The sequence below is a fragment of the Zosterops lateralis genome (genome assembly GCF_965231275.1).
Source record: "Zosterops lateralis genome assembly, chromosome: 2".
NCBI lineage: Eukaryota > Metazoa > Chordata > Aves > Passeriformes > Zosteropidae > Zosterops > Zosterops lateralis.
Window position 1 is genome coordinate 1,686,098 of NC_139763.1, and position 18,802 is coordinate 1,704,899.

An 18,802-nucleotide genomic window follows, 5' to 3' on the forward strand; every position below is an offset into this window, starting at 1 on the left:
CCAACTTTGGAGGTCGTTATCTTCACTCTGCTAATGAGGACAGGCTTTAATTGAGCACCAGAAATGCCTTTTTGCCATCACTTGGGGACTTCCATCCCCACTCACAGCAAAACTTTCATGGTTTTCCTTCATTTCTTTTGCAACAAAAGGATTTAAAAGTTTATCAGGGAAAGGTGTTTAAATCCTGAGGTGTTTTCATATTCCAGGAGCTTCAAAAATCATGGAAGGATGGAATTTTTGGGGATGAGGAGACATTAAAGCTCATCTCATTCCACCTTCCACTACCCCAGGTTGCTCCAAGCCCCATCCAACCTGACCCTGGACACTTCCAGGGATGGAGAATCCAGAAAAAAACCCCCAAATTATTCATTTTTGTATATAAATATTTCATGTCTTATGAATGCACAGGGATTATCCTGGAGCAGGAAGATGTTGATACCTTTATTAGGAATTTGAGGCACAGAAAAATCAAGTTTTCACTGGAATATCTCCCCCCACTGGGTTTTATTCTCACATTTGGAGCTCATGCAATTCTCTGAAAGCTGGAAAAGCTTTCCCAAGGAATCAATTTCTGAGGGCCTGGCACCAAATTCTGCCCCTTTAGAAGCTGCAAATTCCCATTTTGGCCCCCCAGCTTTGCGTGGATTCCGTGCAGGAAACACCAGGACATTTACAAGAAGACAACAAAATATTTTAATTTCCATCTGCCCCGTGCTATACAAGTGTATAAAATACCAACTAAGCATCCATTGGAACATTACAAAAATAAAAGAACCAGAAAAAAAAAAAAAAAAAAAAAAAGCAAGCAGCACACTGGAGTCAGGAGGTGACAGATCCCACCACTGTGAGCATCCCAAGATTTCCATGGTTCCCAACTCGGGTATTAAAATGACCAAAAAAAAAAAAAAAATCAGATTTATTGATGGTTTGAATTAAAAAGCAGCTCTGCTTTTGTAAAACCCACCAACAGCCACCTGGGTTTTCTAATGCTAAATTCATACTTGGATTTTTCATGGAGAAAGGACAGGACAGGAATTATTCCCAATGTTTTAAAGTGAGTGTTGTGAGACACAAAGTCCATTTGAGAAACATGGAAAAGTCTTGGAAAGGTTTCAAGGCAGTTGTGGCAAAACCTATCAAGTTTTTCTCCACTTCGTTCCTTTATTTTGGGTGTTGAAAGCAGCAGGTGGAGCCCCAAAATGGCTCCACCCCAAAATTATTTTGGTAACCCCAAAATAATCTGATTTTCCTGTGTGTCCAGAGCCACTCAAACACCAGAACTAGGCTTTGTTCCAGTTCCCAGGGAATAACAATCCAAACTAGAGCAGAAAATTCAGTGTATTCCTGGTCTCTGGGCCCAGATTTCTGTTCCAGTCAGGAATTCCAGAACATTCCGTGGCTCCATTCTTTTTTCAAACCAGTATTATTTTAAAAAAGCCAAAGTGTGAACCAGGAATTTCAGTCAACATTTGCTTCAATTTCTTCTCAGCCCAAAAGCAAACCCAGAGAGAGCCTCAGTTTGACTCCTAAAAACACCATGAGAGGCTAAAAAAATCCCTTTTCCAAGACTCCAAGTGGTATTTTCTATTTTCTATTAATTCCTATCTCTTCTAAAAAAAAAAAAAAATCCTGAACTCTGTTTCAAGGTGAGGATCTCCAGTTTAAAAAACAGTTAATAAAATATTTCTGCCATCTTTTGTCTTTGAAATTTTTTTTTATTTAGGAGCTTTTAAACACTGCCATTAAAAAAAGCCATAAATAAAGCTTCTCCCACATATTCCCAGTGTATTAAATCAGCATTCCTGGGCATTAAGCATTTCATGCCAGCTGAGTTTGGAAGCAAAGCTCAGAAAAATTTGGATTTCTGGATATCCAAAGCCAGTAGAAAAAGATCCAAGTGTGCAGCTTGGAGTAGGAATGGACAAGGAAAAGGCACTCCAGTTCTCCTCGCTGCTTCCTGGGTGGAATTTTCCAATCCCTGTCAAATTTTTACTCACCAAAACTGCAGATTCAAGTTTCTCCATTTTTTTTTAATTTTTTTTTTTTTCCTACTGGAAAAATCTCCCTGCTTTGAATATGCACCATCAGCATTATCTGAGTCCTTTTTTTTTTTTTTTTTTTTCAAAAAAAAAAAGTCAAAGCTCCCAAACAAATCCTGTTGAAGATATAAATTACCTGAACTTAAATAATTTAAAATCCATGTATTCCACCCAACTCTCCTATTGCACTTTTTTTTTTTTTTTTTCCCATTGCTTTGCCAGGTAAAAACCCTCTGCAGGAATTTCAAAGGTGAAAAATTTTAAAAGCACAGAGCACCAAAAGCAGGTGCTGGAGGAATTGGATCCTGTTGGAAAACGAGTGCCAAAAAAACCAAATATAAATATATCATATGTATGTACACATCCAGGGAGGAATTCTGGGATAATAAATACTTGAAACCATTCCCAGATTTCCAGCAACTTGGGAGAAACTCTAGAAAATAAAGCAAATTACTTTAGAAGACCAAGAAGAAGAAACATGCACAAAAACCTAGTGTTAAGAAAAAGGGTTAAAATTCCCCAAAAATTCCCATCATCTTTCCAACCCTGTCAGCCCAAGGTTTTCCAAACACCCATCACTTGGAGGATTTATGGGAAAGCTGCTTTTCCCCTAAAAGAAACAAGCCCAGTTTGTCCTGTCACATCCCAAAAATGTCCCATCCTTTGCTCCCAGAGATGTGGGAATTTTCCAAGGCCACGGATCAACACCGGGCACCAAACTGAGCACGGAATTCCTTCCCTTTGGAGCAAACTGGAGCTTGGAATTCTCCTCCTGCAGCTGCTGCCACCAAACCTGGGAGCTGCTGTTCCCCTGGCAGTTTTCTTAACTCCAAAAATCCTTGGAAAATAAAAGAAAAACCACCACCAGCAGCAGGAGCTCAGCTGAGGTGGGCAGGAGTGTAGTCGGGGCGACGGGTCTGGATGATTTTGGGTTTGGGTTTCTTGGTTTCCTCTTCCACGTCGTTCTCCTGGTCGCTCTCACACACGTGGACAACCACGCTGGGAGTGGTGGCAGTGGCTGCGTGCAGCTCGTATTTATCTCCTGGGAGAAACAGATAAAACAGAATATAACTCATTTATTACGTTTAATTAAGTTTATTTTATTATTTTACTATTCTAACATTAAGTTCTGTTAAGATGAACTCGGTTAAGTTTAAATGTGGCAGTGGCTGCACACAGCTCGTGTTTATCTCCTGGGAAAAACAGATAAAACACAATATAAGTAATTTATTACATTTAATTAAGTTTATTTTATTACTTTACTATTCTGATATTAAGTTCTGATGAGATGAACTCTGTTATAAGTTTAAGTGTGGATTAATGGAGTGGTGGCAGTGGCTGCGTGCAGCTTGTATTTATCTCCTGATAAAAATAGATAGAATATATTTTATTTTATTATATTTATTATATATATATTTATTATATTTAATTAAATTCCATTTATTTAATTACATATTAAGTTCTATTTTATTACTTTACTATTCTAACATAAAGTTCTGTTGAGATGAATTCTGTAAAGTTTAAATGTGGTTTAGTGGAGTGGTGGCAGTGGCTGATGCAGCTCATAATTATCTCCTGATAAAATCAGATAAAACAGAATATATTTATTATTTCTTATGTCTAATTAAGTTCTATTTTATTACTTCACTATTCTAACATTAAGTTCTGTTAAGATGAACTCTGTTATAAGTGTGGATTAATGGAGTGGTGGCAGTGGCTGATGCAGCTCATAATTATCTCCTGATAAAAACAGATAAAACAGAACATATTTTATTTTATTTTATTTTATTTTATTTTATTTTATTTTATTTTATTTATTATATATATATTTATTATATTTAATTAAATTCCATTTATTTAATTACATATTAAGTTCTATTTTATTACTTTACTATTCTAACATAAAGTTCTGTTGAGATGAATTCTGTAAAGTTTAAATGTGGTTTAGTGGAGTGGTGGCAGTGGCTGCGTGCAGCTCGTATTTATCTCCTGATAAAAACAGATAAAACAGAATATACCTCACTTATTACATTTAATTAAGTTTATTTTATTACTTTACTGTTCTAACATTAAGTTTTGTTAGGATGAACTTGGTTAAGTTTAAGCCTGGTTTAGTGGAGTGGTGGCAGTGGCTGCCTGCAGCTCGTATTTATCTCCTGGGAAAAACACAATAGAAGTTTTTATTATTATTTAAAATTTATTATGTTTATTTTATTACTTTACTATTCACAGAATCACAGAATGTCCAGGTTGGAAGAGACCTTCAAGATCATCAAGTCCAATCCAGTCCTGACACCTCAACTGGATCATGGCATCAAGTGTCATGTTTTAGGTTTAATTAAGTTTATTTTATTACTTTACTGTTCTAACATTAAGTTTTGTTAAGATGAACTCGGTTAAGTTTAAATGTGGTTTAGTGGAGTGGTGGCAGTGGCTGATGCAGCTCATAATTATCTCCTGATAAAATCAGATAAAACAGAATATATTTATTATTTCTTATGTCTAATTAAGTTCTATTTTATTACTTCACTATTCTAACATTAAGTTCTGTTAAGATGAACTCTGTTATAAGTGTGGATTAATGGAGTGGTGGCAGTGGCTGATGCAGCTCAGATTTATCTCCTGATAAAAACAGATAAAACAGAACATATTTTATTTTATTTTATTTTATTTTATTTTATTTTATTTTATTTTATTTTATTTTATTTTATTTTATTTTATTTTATATATATTCATTATATTTAATTAAATTCCATTTATTTAATTACATATTAAGTTCTATTTTATTACTTTACTATTCTAACATTAAGTTCTGTTAAGATGAACTCGGTTAAGTTTAAATGTGGCAGTGGCTGCACACAGCTCGTATTTATCTCCTGATAAAAACAAAATATAAGTAATTTATCATGTTTAATTATAAAATAAATTATAAACATAATAAAGCAATAAAATAAATTTAATATTAAATTCTGTTGGGAGTTTTGGAAAAAAAGTTCTCAAAAAATCTGTTTTTTTAATCATAATTTAGTCCTAAAGCAGCTGCATTGACTGGGCTGGTAAAGCTGTTAATGGTGTTAAGGAAATTAAAGGAAGGAAAATAAAGAGAAAGGAAAATAAAGAGAAAGAAAATAGAACTAGGACTAGAATTAGAAACATGAATAGAAAGAAAATTAAAGGAAGAAAAATAAAGCGAATGAAAATTAAAGAGAAATAAAATAGAACTAGAATTAGAAATTGAAATAAATAGAAGGAAACATATAAATAGAAAGAAAAATAAATAGAAATAGGAATAAAAACAAATAGAAATAGGAATAAAAATAAATAGAAATAGAAAGAAAACAGAAATAGAAAATAGAAATTAAAAATAAATAGAAATAAAATGACAAGAGAAATAAATATAAATAGAAGTAAAATAGAAATAAACAGAAATAGAAATAGAAATAGAAATAGAAATAAAATAGAAATAAATAGAAATAAAATAGAAATAAAATAGAAATAAATAGAAATAAATAGGAATAAAATAGAAATAAATAGAAATAAATAGGAATAAAATAGGAATAAATAGAAATAAAATAGAAATAAATAGGAATAAAATAGAAATAAAATAGGAATAAATAGAAACAAAATAGAAATAAATAGGAATAAAATAGAAGTAAAATAGAAATAAATAGAAATAAAATAGGAATAAATAGAAATAAAATAGAAATAAAATAGAAATAAATAGGAATAAAATAGGAATAAATAGAAATAAAATAGAAATAAAATAGAAATAAATAGGAATAAAATAGAAATAATATAGAAATAAATAGGAATAAAATAGGAATAAATAGGAATAAAATAGAAATAAAATAGAAATAAAATAGAAATAAATAGAATTAAGAATAGAAATAAAATAGAAATAAAATAGAAATAAATAGAAATAAAAATAGAAATAAAATAGAAATAAAATAGGAATAAAATAGAAATAAATAGAAATAAAATAGAAATAAAATAGGAATAAAATAGAAATAAATAGGAATAAAATAGAAATAAATAGGAATAAAATAGAAATAAATAGGAGTAAAATAGGAATAAAATAGGAATAAATAGAAATAAATAGGAATAAAATAGAAATAAAATAAAAATAAATAGGAATAAAATAGAAATAAAATAGAAATAAATAGAAATAAGAATAGAAATAAAATAGAAATAAAATAGAAATTAATAGAAATAAAAATAGAAATAAAATAGGAATAAAATAGAAATAAATAGAAATAAAATAGAAATAAAATAGAAATAAAAATAGAAATAAAATAGGAATAAAATAGAAATAAATAGAAATAAAAATAGAAATAAAATAGAAATAAATAGAAACAAAGAGAAATAAAAAATCCTTGGCGAAGTTTCAGAGCCTCAGGAAGTTTCCCGGTGTCTGTCTGTTCTCCCGGTGTTACCTGGCCCCAGTCTGGAGATGGCGTAGAGCAGGTCGTAGTTGATGACGGGGGTGGCGTCCTCCACCTGTGTCCAGCCCACGGGGGGCGAGGCCGGCGGCGAGATCAGGAACTGCTTGTCCGGGTTGGGGGGGGCCAGGTGGGAGCTCCCGATGTGCAAAGTCTGCCAGAGAGAGCAGGAAAACACGGGCTGTCCCTGGATTCCTGAAACCCTGGATTCCTGAAATCCTGGATCCTTGAATCCGTGGATGCCTGAATTCCAGAATTCCTGAAACTCTGGATTCCTGAATTCCTGAAACCCTGGATTCCTGAATTCCTGAATCCTTGAATTCCTGAAACTCTGAATTCCTGGATCCTCGAATTCCAGAATCCCTGGATTCTTGAATTCCTGAATCCATGAATGCCTGAAACCCTGTAGCCCTGAACTCCCGAATCCTTGAATCCATGAATCCCTGAATGCTTCAATCCCTGAATTCCAGAATCCTTGAATCCCCAAATGCCTGAAACCCTGAATCCTTGAATCCCGGAATTCCTGAATCCCTGAATGTCTGAATCCATGAATGCCTGAAACCCTGTATCCTTGAATCCCTGAATTCCTGAATCCATGAATGCCCAAATCCCAAAATCCCTGAATGCCTGAACCCCTGAATGCCTGAATTCCTGAATCTCAGAATCCATGAACGCCTGAATCCTTGAATCCCAGAATCCCTGAATTCCAGAATCCTTGAATGTCTGAATTCCTGAATGCCTGAAACCCTGAATCCTTGAATCCCTGAATCCCTGGATCCCTGAAATCCTGAATCCATGAATGCCAGAATTCCTGAATCTCAGAATCCTTGAATTCCAGAATCCCAGAATCCCTGAATGCCTGAAACCCTGAATCCCAGAATCCTTGAATCCCTGAATTCCAGAATCCCTGAGTCCCTGAATCCCTGAACTCTAGAATCCATGAATCCCTGAATTCCTGAATCCCTGGATGCCTGAATGCCTGAAACACTGTATCCCTGAATTCCAAAATCTCTGAATCCTTGAATCCCTGAATTCCTGAATCCATGAATCCTTGGATCCCTGAATGCCTGAATTCCAGAATCCCTGAATCTCTGAAAGCCTGAATCCTTGAATCCATGAATGCCTGAAACCCTGAATGCCAGAATCCCTGAATCCTTGAATCCCTGAATGCCTGAATTCCAGAATCCCTGAGTCCCTGAATTCCAGAATCCATGAATCCCTGAATTCCTGAATCACTGGATGCCTGAATCCTTGAATCCCTGAATTCCTGAATGCCTGAACCCCTGAATGCCTGAAACCCTGAATTCCTGGATTCCTGAATTCCTGAATCTATGAATGTCTGAATCTCAGAATCCCTGAATACCAGAATCCCTGAATTCCTGAATCCCTGAATGCCTGAGTTCCAGAATCCCTGAATACCTGGATCCCTGAATTCCTGGATCCCTGAATCCATGAATGCCTGAATCTCAGAATCCTTGAATCCATGAATATCTGAAACCCTAAATGCCTGAATCCCTGATTTCCATAATTTCTGAATGCGTGAATCCCTGATTTCCATAATCCCAGAATGCCAGTATCCCTGAATCTCTGAATCCCTGAATTCCTGAACTCCTGGATCCCAGAATCCCTGGATCCCAGGCTCAGAGCAATGGGACGGGGACAGGGATGTTGTGCCCTGCCCGGCACTCAGGGTGGCAGCACCAGCCAGGACACGGCTCCAAGGGAAATTCCTACAGGACACGGCTCCAAGGGAAATTCCAACGGGACACAGCTCCAAGGGAAATTCCTACAGAACACAGCTCCAAAGGAAATTCCTACAGGACACAGCTCCAAAGGAAATTCCTACAGGACACGGCTCCAAGGGAAATTCCTACAGGACACAGCTCCAAAGGAAATTCCTACAGGACACGGCTCCAAGGGAAATTCCTACGGGACACAGCTCCAAAGGAAATTCCTACAGGACACGGCTCCAAGGGAAATTCCTACGGGACACGGCTCCAAGGGAAATTCCTACGGGACACAGCTCCAAGGGAAATTCCTACGGGACACAGCTCCAAAGGAAATTCCTACAGGATGTTCTTCCCTTGAAATCCAACATTTGCCTTTCCAAAGCACCAGCAGCAGCACCTCTAAGGCCAAATGACAAATGGGGAATCATCCCCAAGAGTGAGAGTGGAGGGAATTCCAGCAGGGATAAAAATAACCTGGATACAACACTCCTGGGATTTGTTTTCCCACTGGATTTTCCGAGGGAAAAACAGCTGGAAAAGCAGCCTGAGTTTGTGCAGGAGCAGAGAACTCCAGAGCTGCTCTGGGGGAGATCCCAAAGTCTGGGATGGGCAGGGAGAGCCTGGAATGTGCAGCTCCAGCCTGGAATGTGCAGCTCCATTCTGGAATGTGCAGCTCCAGCCTGGAATGTGCAGCTCCATTCTGGAATGTGCAGCTCCACACCTTGGATCCCCCAGGGACTCCCTGGATGCTGCCAAGAACTTCCCTCAGCTCTTTAAATCCTTGGAATGTGCTCATTTCCCATCCCAGGTTATCCAAGAAATGGCAAATACCAACAGCCTCCAAATCTATGGAGCTCTGGAATAACTTTGGATTCTCTAATTAATCTGACAAAAAAAAAAAATAAAAATAAATGACCAAGAAGGAATTCTGGGATGCTGAAATAAGAAATACTTGAAGCAATTCCCAGATTTCCAGAAATTTGGGAGAAACTCTAGAAAAGAAAGCAAATTTCTTTAGAAAACCAAGAAGAAACATGCACAAAACATTTAAAAGGTTAAATTCCCATCATCTTTCCAACCCTGTTGTCCCAAGGTTTTCCAAACATCCATCACTTTTGGAGGATTTATGGGAACAAGGAAAACTTTAATCTCCCCAAGAATAATCCCAAAAAGCTTTTTTTTTTAAATTTTTACCTGAGCAAAATAGAGTTTGAGCTCTTTGCCAAGGAATTCTGTCTTGTCCAGCTGGATCCTGGCATCTGCTGCAGACAGAGGGTTGCTGAAGTTTATTCTCACTCTTTTGAAACTCTTAAAATACTGAAAGGTGATTTCCCTGTCGTAGGGTCGGAACAGGGATTCAAATTTGGCCTGGAGAGAAAGGAAGAAGAGCAGAAAAATCAGAATTAAACACTAATAAAGTTATTAATTAGAAAGGAAAAGTTATTAATAAGGGCAAAGTAATAATAATAAATAATAAAATAAACTCTTGAATATTGATTCAATATATAATATTGATATATAATAATAATAATAAAGTAATGATAATAAATAATAAAATAAACTCTTGAATATTGATTCAATATATAATATTAATAGATAATAATAAAGTAATAATAATAAAATAAAATAAACTCTTGAATATTGATTCAATATATAATATTAATATATAATAATAATAAAGTAATAATAATAAAATAAAATAAACTTGAATATTGATTCAATATATAATATTTATAATAATAATAAAGTAATAATTAAAAAATAAAATAAACTCTTGAATATTGATTCAATATATAATATTTATAATAATAAAAATAAAGTAATAATTAAAAATAAAATAAACTCTTGAATATTGATTCAATATATAATATTAATAGATAATAATAATAATAAAGTAATAATAATAAATAATAAAATAAACTCTTGAATATTGATTCAATATATAATATTAATATATAATAATAAAGTAATAATAATAAAATAAACTCTTGAATATTGATTCAATATATAATATTTATAATAATAATAATAAAGTAATAATTAAAAAATAAAATAAACTCTTGAATATTGATTCAATATATAATATCAATATCTAATAATAATAATAAAGTAATAATAATAAAATGAAATAAACTCTTGAATATTGATTCAATATAATATTTATAATAATAAAAATAAAGTAATAATTAAAAAATAAAATAAACTCTTGAATATTGATTATTATAACAGCTTTGTTTGTTTCTCTTTTTTCTTTCTAGAATGAAATTTTCTACCTCATCATTTATTTCTCTGTAGCATCAGAACAAATTGTTAACATTAATAATAGTGATAATAATTATCACTTATTATATTATTATCAGGAATAAATGTTGCACAAGACACCACAAATCACCAACAGTAAGATGTTGAAAAGCAATGTTTCTTTGAAAAATTAATACCCAAAAAACTTTGGAAAAAACTCTCGCCCGAACACGCAAATTTCAAGGGAATCAAGATAAGTTTTGATAAGAGAAAAATGAAAAAATTCCTGATTTTCAAGCTGAATGGGATTTTCTCCAGTGACTCAGATTTTTTCTCTCCCCTAAAAGCTTCCTTCAAACTCAGGATAAAGCCAAAATAAATATCACTTCATTGAGAGCTTTTTTACTACAATATTTTGAATTATTAGGGGAAAAAAAAAAAAAAAAAAAAAGCAGGGAAATTATGTAAGAAGGCAAAAATTAATTCAAAATTTCATTTTTCTCCCTTGAGAAGCTTCACTTCACACACTCACCACAGCTGGGGATAAAATTAGTATATTTTAAAGAGATTTTAAAATCAGAGCTGTTCTGCTTCTCCAACTTCTTCAGAATAAAGTGTGAAACACAGAACTGGGATTTGGGAGCCACAAAACTGAGATAAAACCATGGAAAATACACCCAAAAATTGCATTTCCAAGTCCCCATTCCATATTTAAACCCAGAGAGATCTTGGGGTTTTATTTAATATTTATTTAATTTAATATGTGATTATAGAGGTCAGAAATGTCACTTTTGGCGCTCTGACACTAAAAAGAAAAAATGTTATTTTTGTCCTTAAGGTACCTTAGCAGTGACAACTCATTGTATCAGGACTGAGAAATATTTTATATTATTTTATATTAACATTATTTATAGCATTTATATATATTTGTATATGTATATATGTATATATTTTTATATATTTTATATACTTTATATATAAATATTATAAATATTTATATTATAAATATTATTTATTATATTAACTATATTATAAAATCTATTATAAATTTTATAATAAAATTTATTTATTTATTATAAATTTTATTATAGGAATTATTATTATAAATTTTCATAATAAATATAAAAATTTATTATAAAATTTGTTATTATAAATATTATTTATAATATAAAAATTGTATTATAAATATAAAATATTAAAATATTTTATATATGTATGTATTTATTTATATAATTATATATATATTTTATATGTATATTTATATATATTTATATATATTTATAACATTATAACATTTATTATTACATCATTACATTATTTATTATCTATTTTATCTCATTTATTATTATTTTATTATCTATTATTTAACCAATCAGCTAAATCCAAACCCAAGAGGATTTCTTACAGTTTTACCAGGAAAAACAAACAAAAAAAAATCCCAGGAAAAGTATCAAATGGATTAGAAATTAGTGGACGTTGCTACCAAAACTAGAAATAAATATTTGCTGAAAATTCAGAATACACCACACAGTCAAAGAAGGCTGGAGGGAAAACTTGAGCTCATTTTTCCCAGCCACACACAACTAAAATTGAATAATTCCCAGAGTTGGAATCACTCCCAGCAGAGCAGGCTGCTGCAAACTCCCAAACTCCAGGACTTTGATGGGAAACTGGAATTTCCTCACAAATCCAAACCCTTCCAGCCCAAAGTGGAATTCCCTTGCAAATCCAAACCCTTCCAATCCAAAGTGGAATTTCCAGAAAGGAGCAAACTGGAATTCCCTCACAAATCCAAACCCTTCCCAGAAAGGAACAAACTGGAATTTCCTCATAAATCCAAACCCTTCCAAGCCAAAGTGGAGTTCCCAGAAAGGAGCAAACTGGAATTTCCTCTCAAATCCAAACCCTTCCCAGAAAGGAGCAAACTGGAATTCCCTCACAAATCCAAACCCTTCCAACCCAAAGTGGAATTCCCTTGCAAATCCAAACCTTTCCAACCCAAAGTGGAATTTCCAGAAAGGACCAAACTGGAATTTCCTGAAGAATCCAAACCCTTACCAGAGAGGAGCAAACTGGAATTCCCTCACAAATCCAATCCAAAGTGGAATTTCCAGAAAGGAGCAAACTGGAATTTCCTGAAGAATCCAAACCCTTCCCAGAAAGGAGCAAACTGGAATTTCCTCTCAAATCCAAACCCTTCCAGCCCAAAGTGGAATTCCCTTGCAAATCCAAACCTTTCCAACCCAAAGTGGAATTTCCAGAAAGGAGCAAACTGGAATTTCCTCACAAATCCAAACCCTTCCCAGAAAGGAGCAAACTGGAATTCCCTCACAAATCCAAACCCTTCCAACCCAATTTATTATTACATCATTACATTATTTATTATCTATTTTATATCATTTATTATTATTTTATTATCATCTATTATTTAGCCAATCAGCTAAATCCAGACCCAAGAGAAAAGAGCAAACTGGAATTTCCTCTCAAATCCAAACCCTTCCAACCCGAAGTGGAATTCCCTTGCAAATCCAAACCTTTCCAACCCAAAGTGGAATTTCCAGAAAGGAGCAAACTGGAATTTCCTCACAAATCCAAACCCTTCCCAGAAAGGAGCAAACTGGAATTCCCTCACAAATCCAAACTCTTCCAACCCAAAGTGGAATTCCCTTGCAAATCCAAACCCTTCCAATCCAAAGTGGAATTTCCAGAAAGGAGCAAACTGGAATTTCCTCACAAATCCAATCCAAAGTGGAATTTCCAGAAAGGAGCAAACTGGAATTTCCTGAAGAATCCAAACCCTTCCCAGAAAGGAACAAACTGGAATTTCCTCTCAAATCCAAACCCTTCCAAGCCAAAGTGGAATTCCCTTGCAAATCCAAACCCTTCCCAGAAAGGAGCAAACTGGAATTTCCTCAGAAATCCAACCCAAAGTGGAGCTCCCAGAAAGGAGCAAACTGGAATTTCCTCACAAATCCAAACCCTTCCAAGCCAAAGTGGAGTTCCCAGAAAGGAGCAAACTGGAATTTCCTCTCAAATCCAAACCCTTCCCAGAAAAGACCAAACTGGAATTTCCTGGCAAATCCAAACCCTTCCAAGCCAAAGTGGAGTTCCCAGAAAGGAGCAAACTGGAATTTCCTCACAAATCCAAACCCTTCCAACCCAAAGTGGAATTCCCTTGCAAATCCAAACCCTTCCCAGAAAAGACCAAACTGGAATTTCCTCACAAATCCAAGCCAAAGTGGAGTTCCCAGAAAGGAGCAAACTGGAATTTCCTCACGAATCCAAACCCTTCCAACCCAATTTATTATTACATCATTACATTATTTATTATCTATTTTATGTCATTTATTATTATTTTATTATCATCTATTATTTAGCCAATCAGCTAAATCCAGACCCAAGAGAAAAGAGCAAACTGGAATTTCCTCACAAATCCAAACCCTCCCAACCCAAAGTGGAATTCCCTCAAGAATCCAAACCCTTCCAAGCCAAAGTGGAGCTCCCAGAAAGGAGCAAACTGGAATTTCCTGAAGAATCCAAACCCTTCCCAGAAAGGAGCAAACTGGAATTCCCTCACAAATCCAAACCCTTCCAACCCAAGGTGGAATTTCCAGAAAGGAGCAAACTGGAATTCCCTCACAAATCCAAACCCTTACAACCCAAAGTGGAATTCCCTTGCAAGTCCAAACCCTTCCAACCCAAAGTGGAGTTCCCAGGAAGGAGCAAACTGGAATTTCCTCACAAATCCAAACCCTTCCCAGAAAAGACCAAACTGGAATTCCCTCACAAATCCAACCCAAAGTGGAGTTCCCAGAAAGGAGCAAACTGGAATTTCCTCACTAATCCAAACCCTTCCAAGCCAAAGTGGAGTTCCCAGACAGGATCCCATCCAACCTACCCTTTTTTCAGGCTGGGTGAAGATCTCCCCATCAGCCAGGCAGGCGATGAGCGAGCTGAAAGTGTAATGGAAATTACGGAAATGCATTTCAGGGCTCTGCGATTCCAGCAAGAAATCTCAGGATTTTTTTCAGCAGCTCTGGTTGCTGCAAACAGAGTTTATAAAGCAAAGCCAGTCCAACCCCTGGTGGAAAAAAATAATAATAATAAAAAAATGCTCTCAGAGCATCCCGTGTGTGTGTGCGACAGCGAATTCCTCAGCAGAGTCCTGCATGCTTGGAGAGAGCCGGGAACAAAATGTAAGCTGGACTGGAAAGAGGTGACGTCAGTAATTAGTCAGCTTCCCTCTGTTAATTAGCAGGAACATGGAAAATCCAGCTGAGCTGAGCAGGGGCAGCTGCTGCCCAGCCTCTTTCTTGCAGCATAGTTTCCACTGGCAAGTAATTCCATGCAGCTCCCACTCGGAGCTGCCGCGGATGGAAAATGTTCCTGTCTCTGCAGAAGGCTCTGGGAAAGGGAGCAGGAAAAGTGCCTCATTCCTCATCCTTTGGGGATGGAAAATAAAAAAAAACTCAGCTTGTTTTTTGTTGGCTTTTTTTTTTTTTTTTTTGTTCCACAGGTTGGAATTTTAGAGATTGATTTGGGAAGATTATTTTCCTCCCATCGCAAGGTTTGGAAGCGTCTTCAAAGCAATTCCGTGGATTAATTATTGTTTTCATCTTATTAAAAAAAACTCTTTCCCAGCCTTCACAAAAAGGGGTTGGTTTTGTGCTTTTTTTTTCCTACCAGGAGTTTGCTCAGCAATCTGCAGAACCTGAGACACAGCAGCAGGGAGCAGCTGTGGAACCTGAATTTTTGATATTTTCTGGGCCACTTGTATCCCAGTTTCAAAGCATTTCTCAAAAAAAAAAAAAACCAGTACAGAACACAGGTTTTTGTGGGGGTTTTGTGTTCTTTCCTTGTGGATTTTTTTTTTTTGGGGGGGGGGGGAGATTTTTGATTTTGTGTGAGTTTTTTTTTAAAATCAAGAATCATTAAAAAAACTCACCACCATTTTCAAGTAATTAATGAAGTTTAAACTGAAGCTTTCAGAAGCTGTTTGGAACTCTCCTGTGCTCACATTCAGCTCCAAAATTATAATGCAGTGAAAAATCTTAAGTGCCTTTAGTTGATTCTGTTTTAACACAGGGCACCAAGTTTTAAGGAAAACCTGCAAACAATGCACAGTGCTAAAGTTTACAACCTGATTTCATCAAGATTTAACTACATAAGAAAACTGTTCATATGAAGATTATTCTCCATTTTTAGAGGGGTCTACTTGGTAAAATCCCCATTTAAAGTCAAACTCTGCTGTGTAAAAGTAACCACAGCATGAAAATAATATTTAATACAATTTCTTAGCACTTTTCTTAAGAGTCCTCACTTAAAGATCACTGAAGTTGGAAAAGCACTTCAGGACTATTGAGTGAGTGAATGATCAGAGCTCTGAGTGCCACATCCAGATATTCCCTGGACACCTGCAGGGATGGGAATTCCAAACCTCCCAAGGCTGGGAAAGCCCAGGATGAATTCCATCAGTGAGGATGGGATGGGACATCTGCACTGGGCACACACAGGAATTCAGGATTCACTGAAATGACACTGCTGAGCACATCCCAAATCCTGTCCCTGACCTGGAATTTGCTGTCAAGGATCCCCCAAGAGTTGAGATGTGGAAGGAGCAGGTGTGAGGCCACAAAGCAGAGGTTGGGATGCTCACCTGGAAGGAATGGCCATGAATCACCAGAGCACAAAGGCAAACAGGCTGCCCACATACCAGGGAATTGTTGATAAGAAAACAGAGCAGGTTTTCCTGCTCTGAGCTGGCAAAGCCCCGGGTCACTGCAGCACCTTTGGGGGGATATTTCTGTCCCTGGAGCTCACAAAGAGAAAAATAATAAAAATCTCACTGATTGCCATCCTCAAGGCCATTAAGAGCCAGGGAAAACGACTGCAGAATGAGAATGGCTTTGTAGGAAGTCAAAAGAGTCTTTTGACAAGACAGAACTTTGTCATCTAATCCAGGACCGGATCCTGCCTGTGAACAAACCAAGTGGGGCTGAAAAATTTAACACCTCACATAAGAATTTTTTCACAGTGTTCTCCAGATTTAAAAGGAATGTTTAAGTCCTACTGATGCACACAATGTTTTTAACTTGCCCTTTTAAAACCCCAAAGAAATCACACCTAGAATGTTCCATTTTGTAACTATCACCATGAGTTTTTGATATGGTTGTGCACCAAATCATGGAATCACAGAAAGGTTTGGGTTGGAAGGGACCTTAAAGATGGTTTAGTTTCACCCTCCTGCCATGGCAGGGACACCTCCCACTGTCCCAGGCTGCTCCAACCTGGCCTTGGGCACTGCCAGGGATCCAAAGAGAGCCACAGCTTTTTTGGGAATTTCATTCCAGGGCCTGCCCACCCTGCCAGGGAACAATTCCTGCCCATAATCCAGCCCTGCCCTCCTCCAGCTCAGACCAGTATTAAAGTGTATTAAATAAACCACTTGGAGTTATTAACACCAAACTCAAGCACTTTGTCAAAAGAAAAAGCCCCAGTTCCCAGTGCCCCTGGTGCAGGTAATGAGGAGCTGTTTAAGGCAGGGCTTTGTGAGGAGAGCCCTGAGATGATGAACAAACCACGAGGCAAAGTTACAAAAGCCCCACTGCTGAATTCTGAGTGTTGCAATGTTCCCTCCACAGGCTCAGCTCCTGGAAGGTTTGGTGTGCAAACACCTCGGCTGGGACAGGAACATTGCAACACCTCAGGAGTCCTGGATTTGATGTTCTGATCTTATCAGAGAGTGGCTTTTCTGCTCCCTTATCTCCCTTTGGAGAGTTTGGTGCTTCCTGTCCCCTGCTGAGCTACAGACTGAACAAGGGCAAAATAAACTGCACAGGGAGGAGCTGGAGCTGCTGGAGAGAGCCCAGAGGAGGCTCCAGGATGAGCAGAGGGATGGAGCAGCTCTGCTGGGAGGAAAGGCTGGCACAGCTGGGATTGTTCAGCCTGGACAGGAGAAGCTTTGGGCTGAGCTCAGGGTGGCCTTGCAGGGCCTGAAGGAGCCCCAGGAAACCTGGAGAGAGACAATTCCCAAGGGCCAAAGGGACAGGACACAGGGAATGGCTTCACACTGAGAAATGACAAGTTTAGGTGGGATGGTGGGAAAAAATCCTCCCCTGGGAGGGTGGGGAGGGGCTGGGATGGAATTCCCAGATTTGCTGTGGCTGCCCCTGGATCCCTGGCAGTGCCCAAGGCCAGGTTGGACATTGGGGACAGTGGGAGGTGTCCCTGCCATGGCAGGGGTGACACTGGATGGGATTTAAGGTCCTTCCCATTCCATGGTGCTGCTGCACTTTGGGAATGAAAGCAAAGGGGTCAGAGCACTGGGACAGGACAGCAGGGTCAGCTCCACTTCCTCAGTTTTCACCTTTCCTTTGAAAACTGCAGATTCCAGGGCTCACATTCTGGAAGTTGAGTTCTAAAATTACAGACAAGCTGCTCCATCAAGACCTAAAGTGCTCCCAAACACCAAGAGCACCTGAGAGATCCTCCAGCACTGCCCAAGGACAGAAGAAATGTGACAGAGACCATTTTTTGAACATTTTTAGGGGCTGGAAGGACAATCAGAGAGTCCAATAAATATATGAAATAGTGGGGACAGAGAATGATTGAATGGCATAATTAGTCCCACAATTTCATCTCCACAAGCAGTGGAATAGGTTCAGACACAGAAGAGAAGGAAGTGAGGCCACAGAAGCAGAAATCAGGCACCAAAAGTGCCAATAACTGCAACAGCAAAACAAACGAGCAGAGAAGGAAAATCAATGTGAGGTTAAATATGCTGGGAATCCTCAAAGTCAATAAAATCACCCCCCAAGAGCCACAAATCAGAACAATCCAGTCCATTCTCTCTCCTCCCTGGCAGGTTTTGCAGCTGCCCTTGGAGGTGGCTCTTTGTGTAATCCCTGTCCTCCCACTCCAGAGCTGCTGCTCTTTTCCTATCAACACACAACTTCTATTCCTGTCCCCATGTTCATTATCCTGCCTAAGCCCTTCCTCAGGACAGGGATAAACATCTTCAAGTTTATCTACAATGAAAATCACACTGGTTTCATTTTCCTGGGGGTTGCCAAAGGACAGGGAGGAGCAGACACAAAGGCATGAACAGGTTCCAGAACCATCCCTGCATTTTTGGGGTCAGGAAGCTCTGTGGGTGCTGGCACACACCTGGATCAGATAGTGGGAAGAAATTCCTGCCTGTGAGGGTGGGGAGGCCCCATCCCAAATTATTCCATCATTCTGAGCTGCCTGGATCACCCAGAGCCAGGAGTGAGGGCAGAGAGTTAAAGCCATTTGCCTCCAAACCCCTGCACGAGCTTTACTCTCATTTTACTGGCCAAAAATGAATCCACAT

At 37.2% G+C, this 18,802-nt stretch overlaps 1 protein-coding gene across 2 annotated transcripts in view; it reads right to left on the reverse strand.

Moving 5' to 3' along the window:
* Positions 1-412: 412 nt before the first annotated feature.
* RCAN1 (regulator of calcineurin 1) overlaps positions 413-18,802 on the reverse strand; it is a 53,035-nt gene continuing 34,645 nt past the window's right edge. The window contains exons 1-4 of one of the 2 annotated variants that reach the window (XM_083884348.1): positions 14,348-14,706; positions 9,403-9,576; positions 6,473-6,632; positions 413-3,081 (exon numbers count right to left, since the gene is read on the reverse strand). In XM_083884348.1, coding sequence (XP_083740474.1) covers positions 2,918-3,081; positions 6,473-6,632; positions 9,403-9,576; positions 14,348-14,434 — 585 coding nt within the window. In that variant the 5' untranslated portion in view covers positions 14,435-14,706 and the 3' untranslated portion in view covers positions 413-2,917. Of the gene's footprint in view, positions 3,082-6,472; positions 6,633-9,402; positions 9,577-14,347; positions 14,707-18,802 lie in introns of those variants that run through there. The other variant, XM_083884347.1, reaches the window with a different exon arrangement.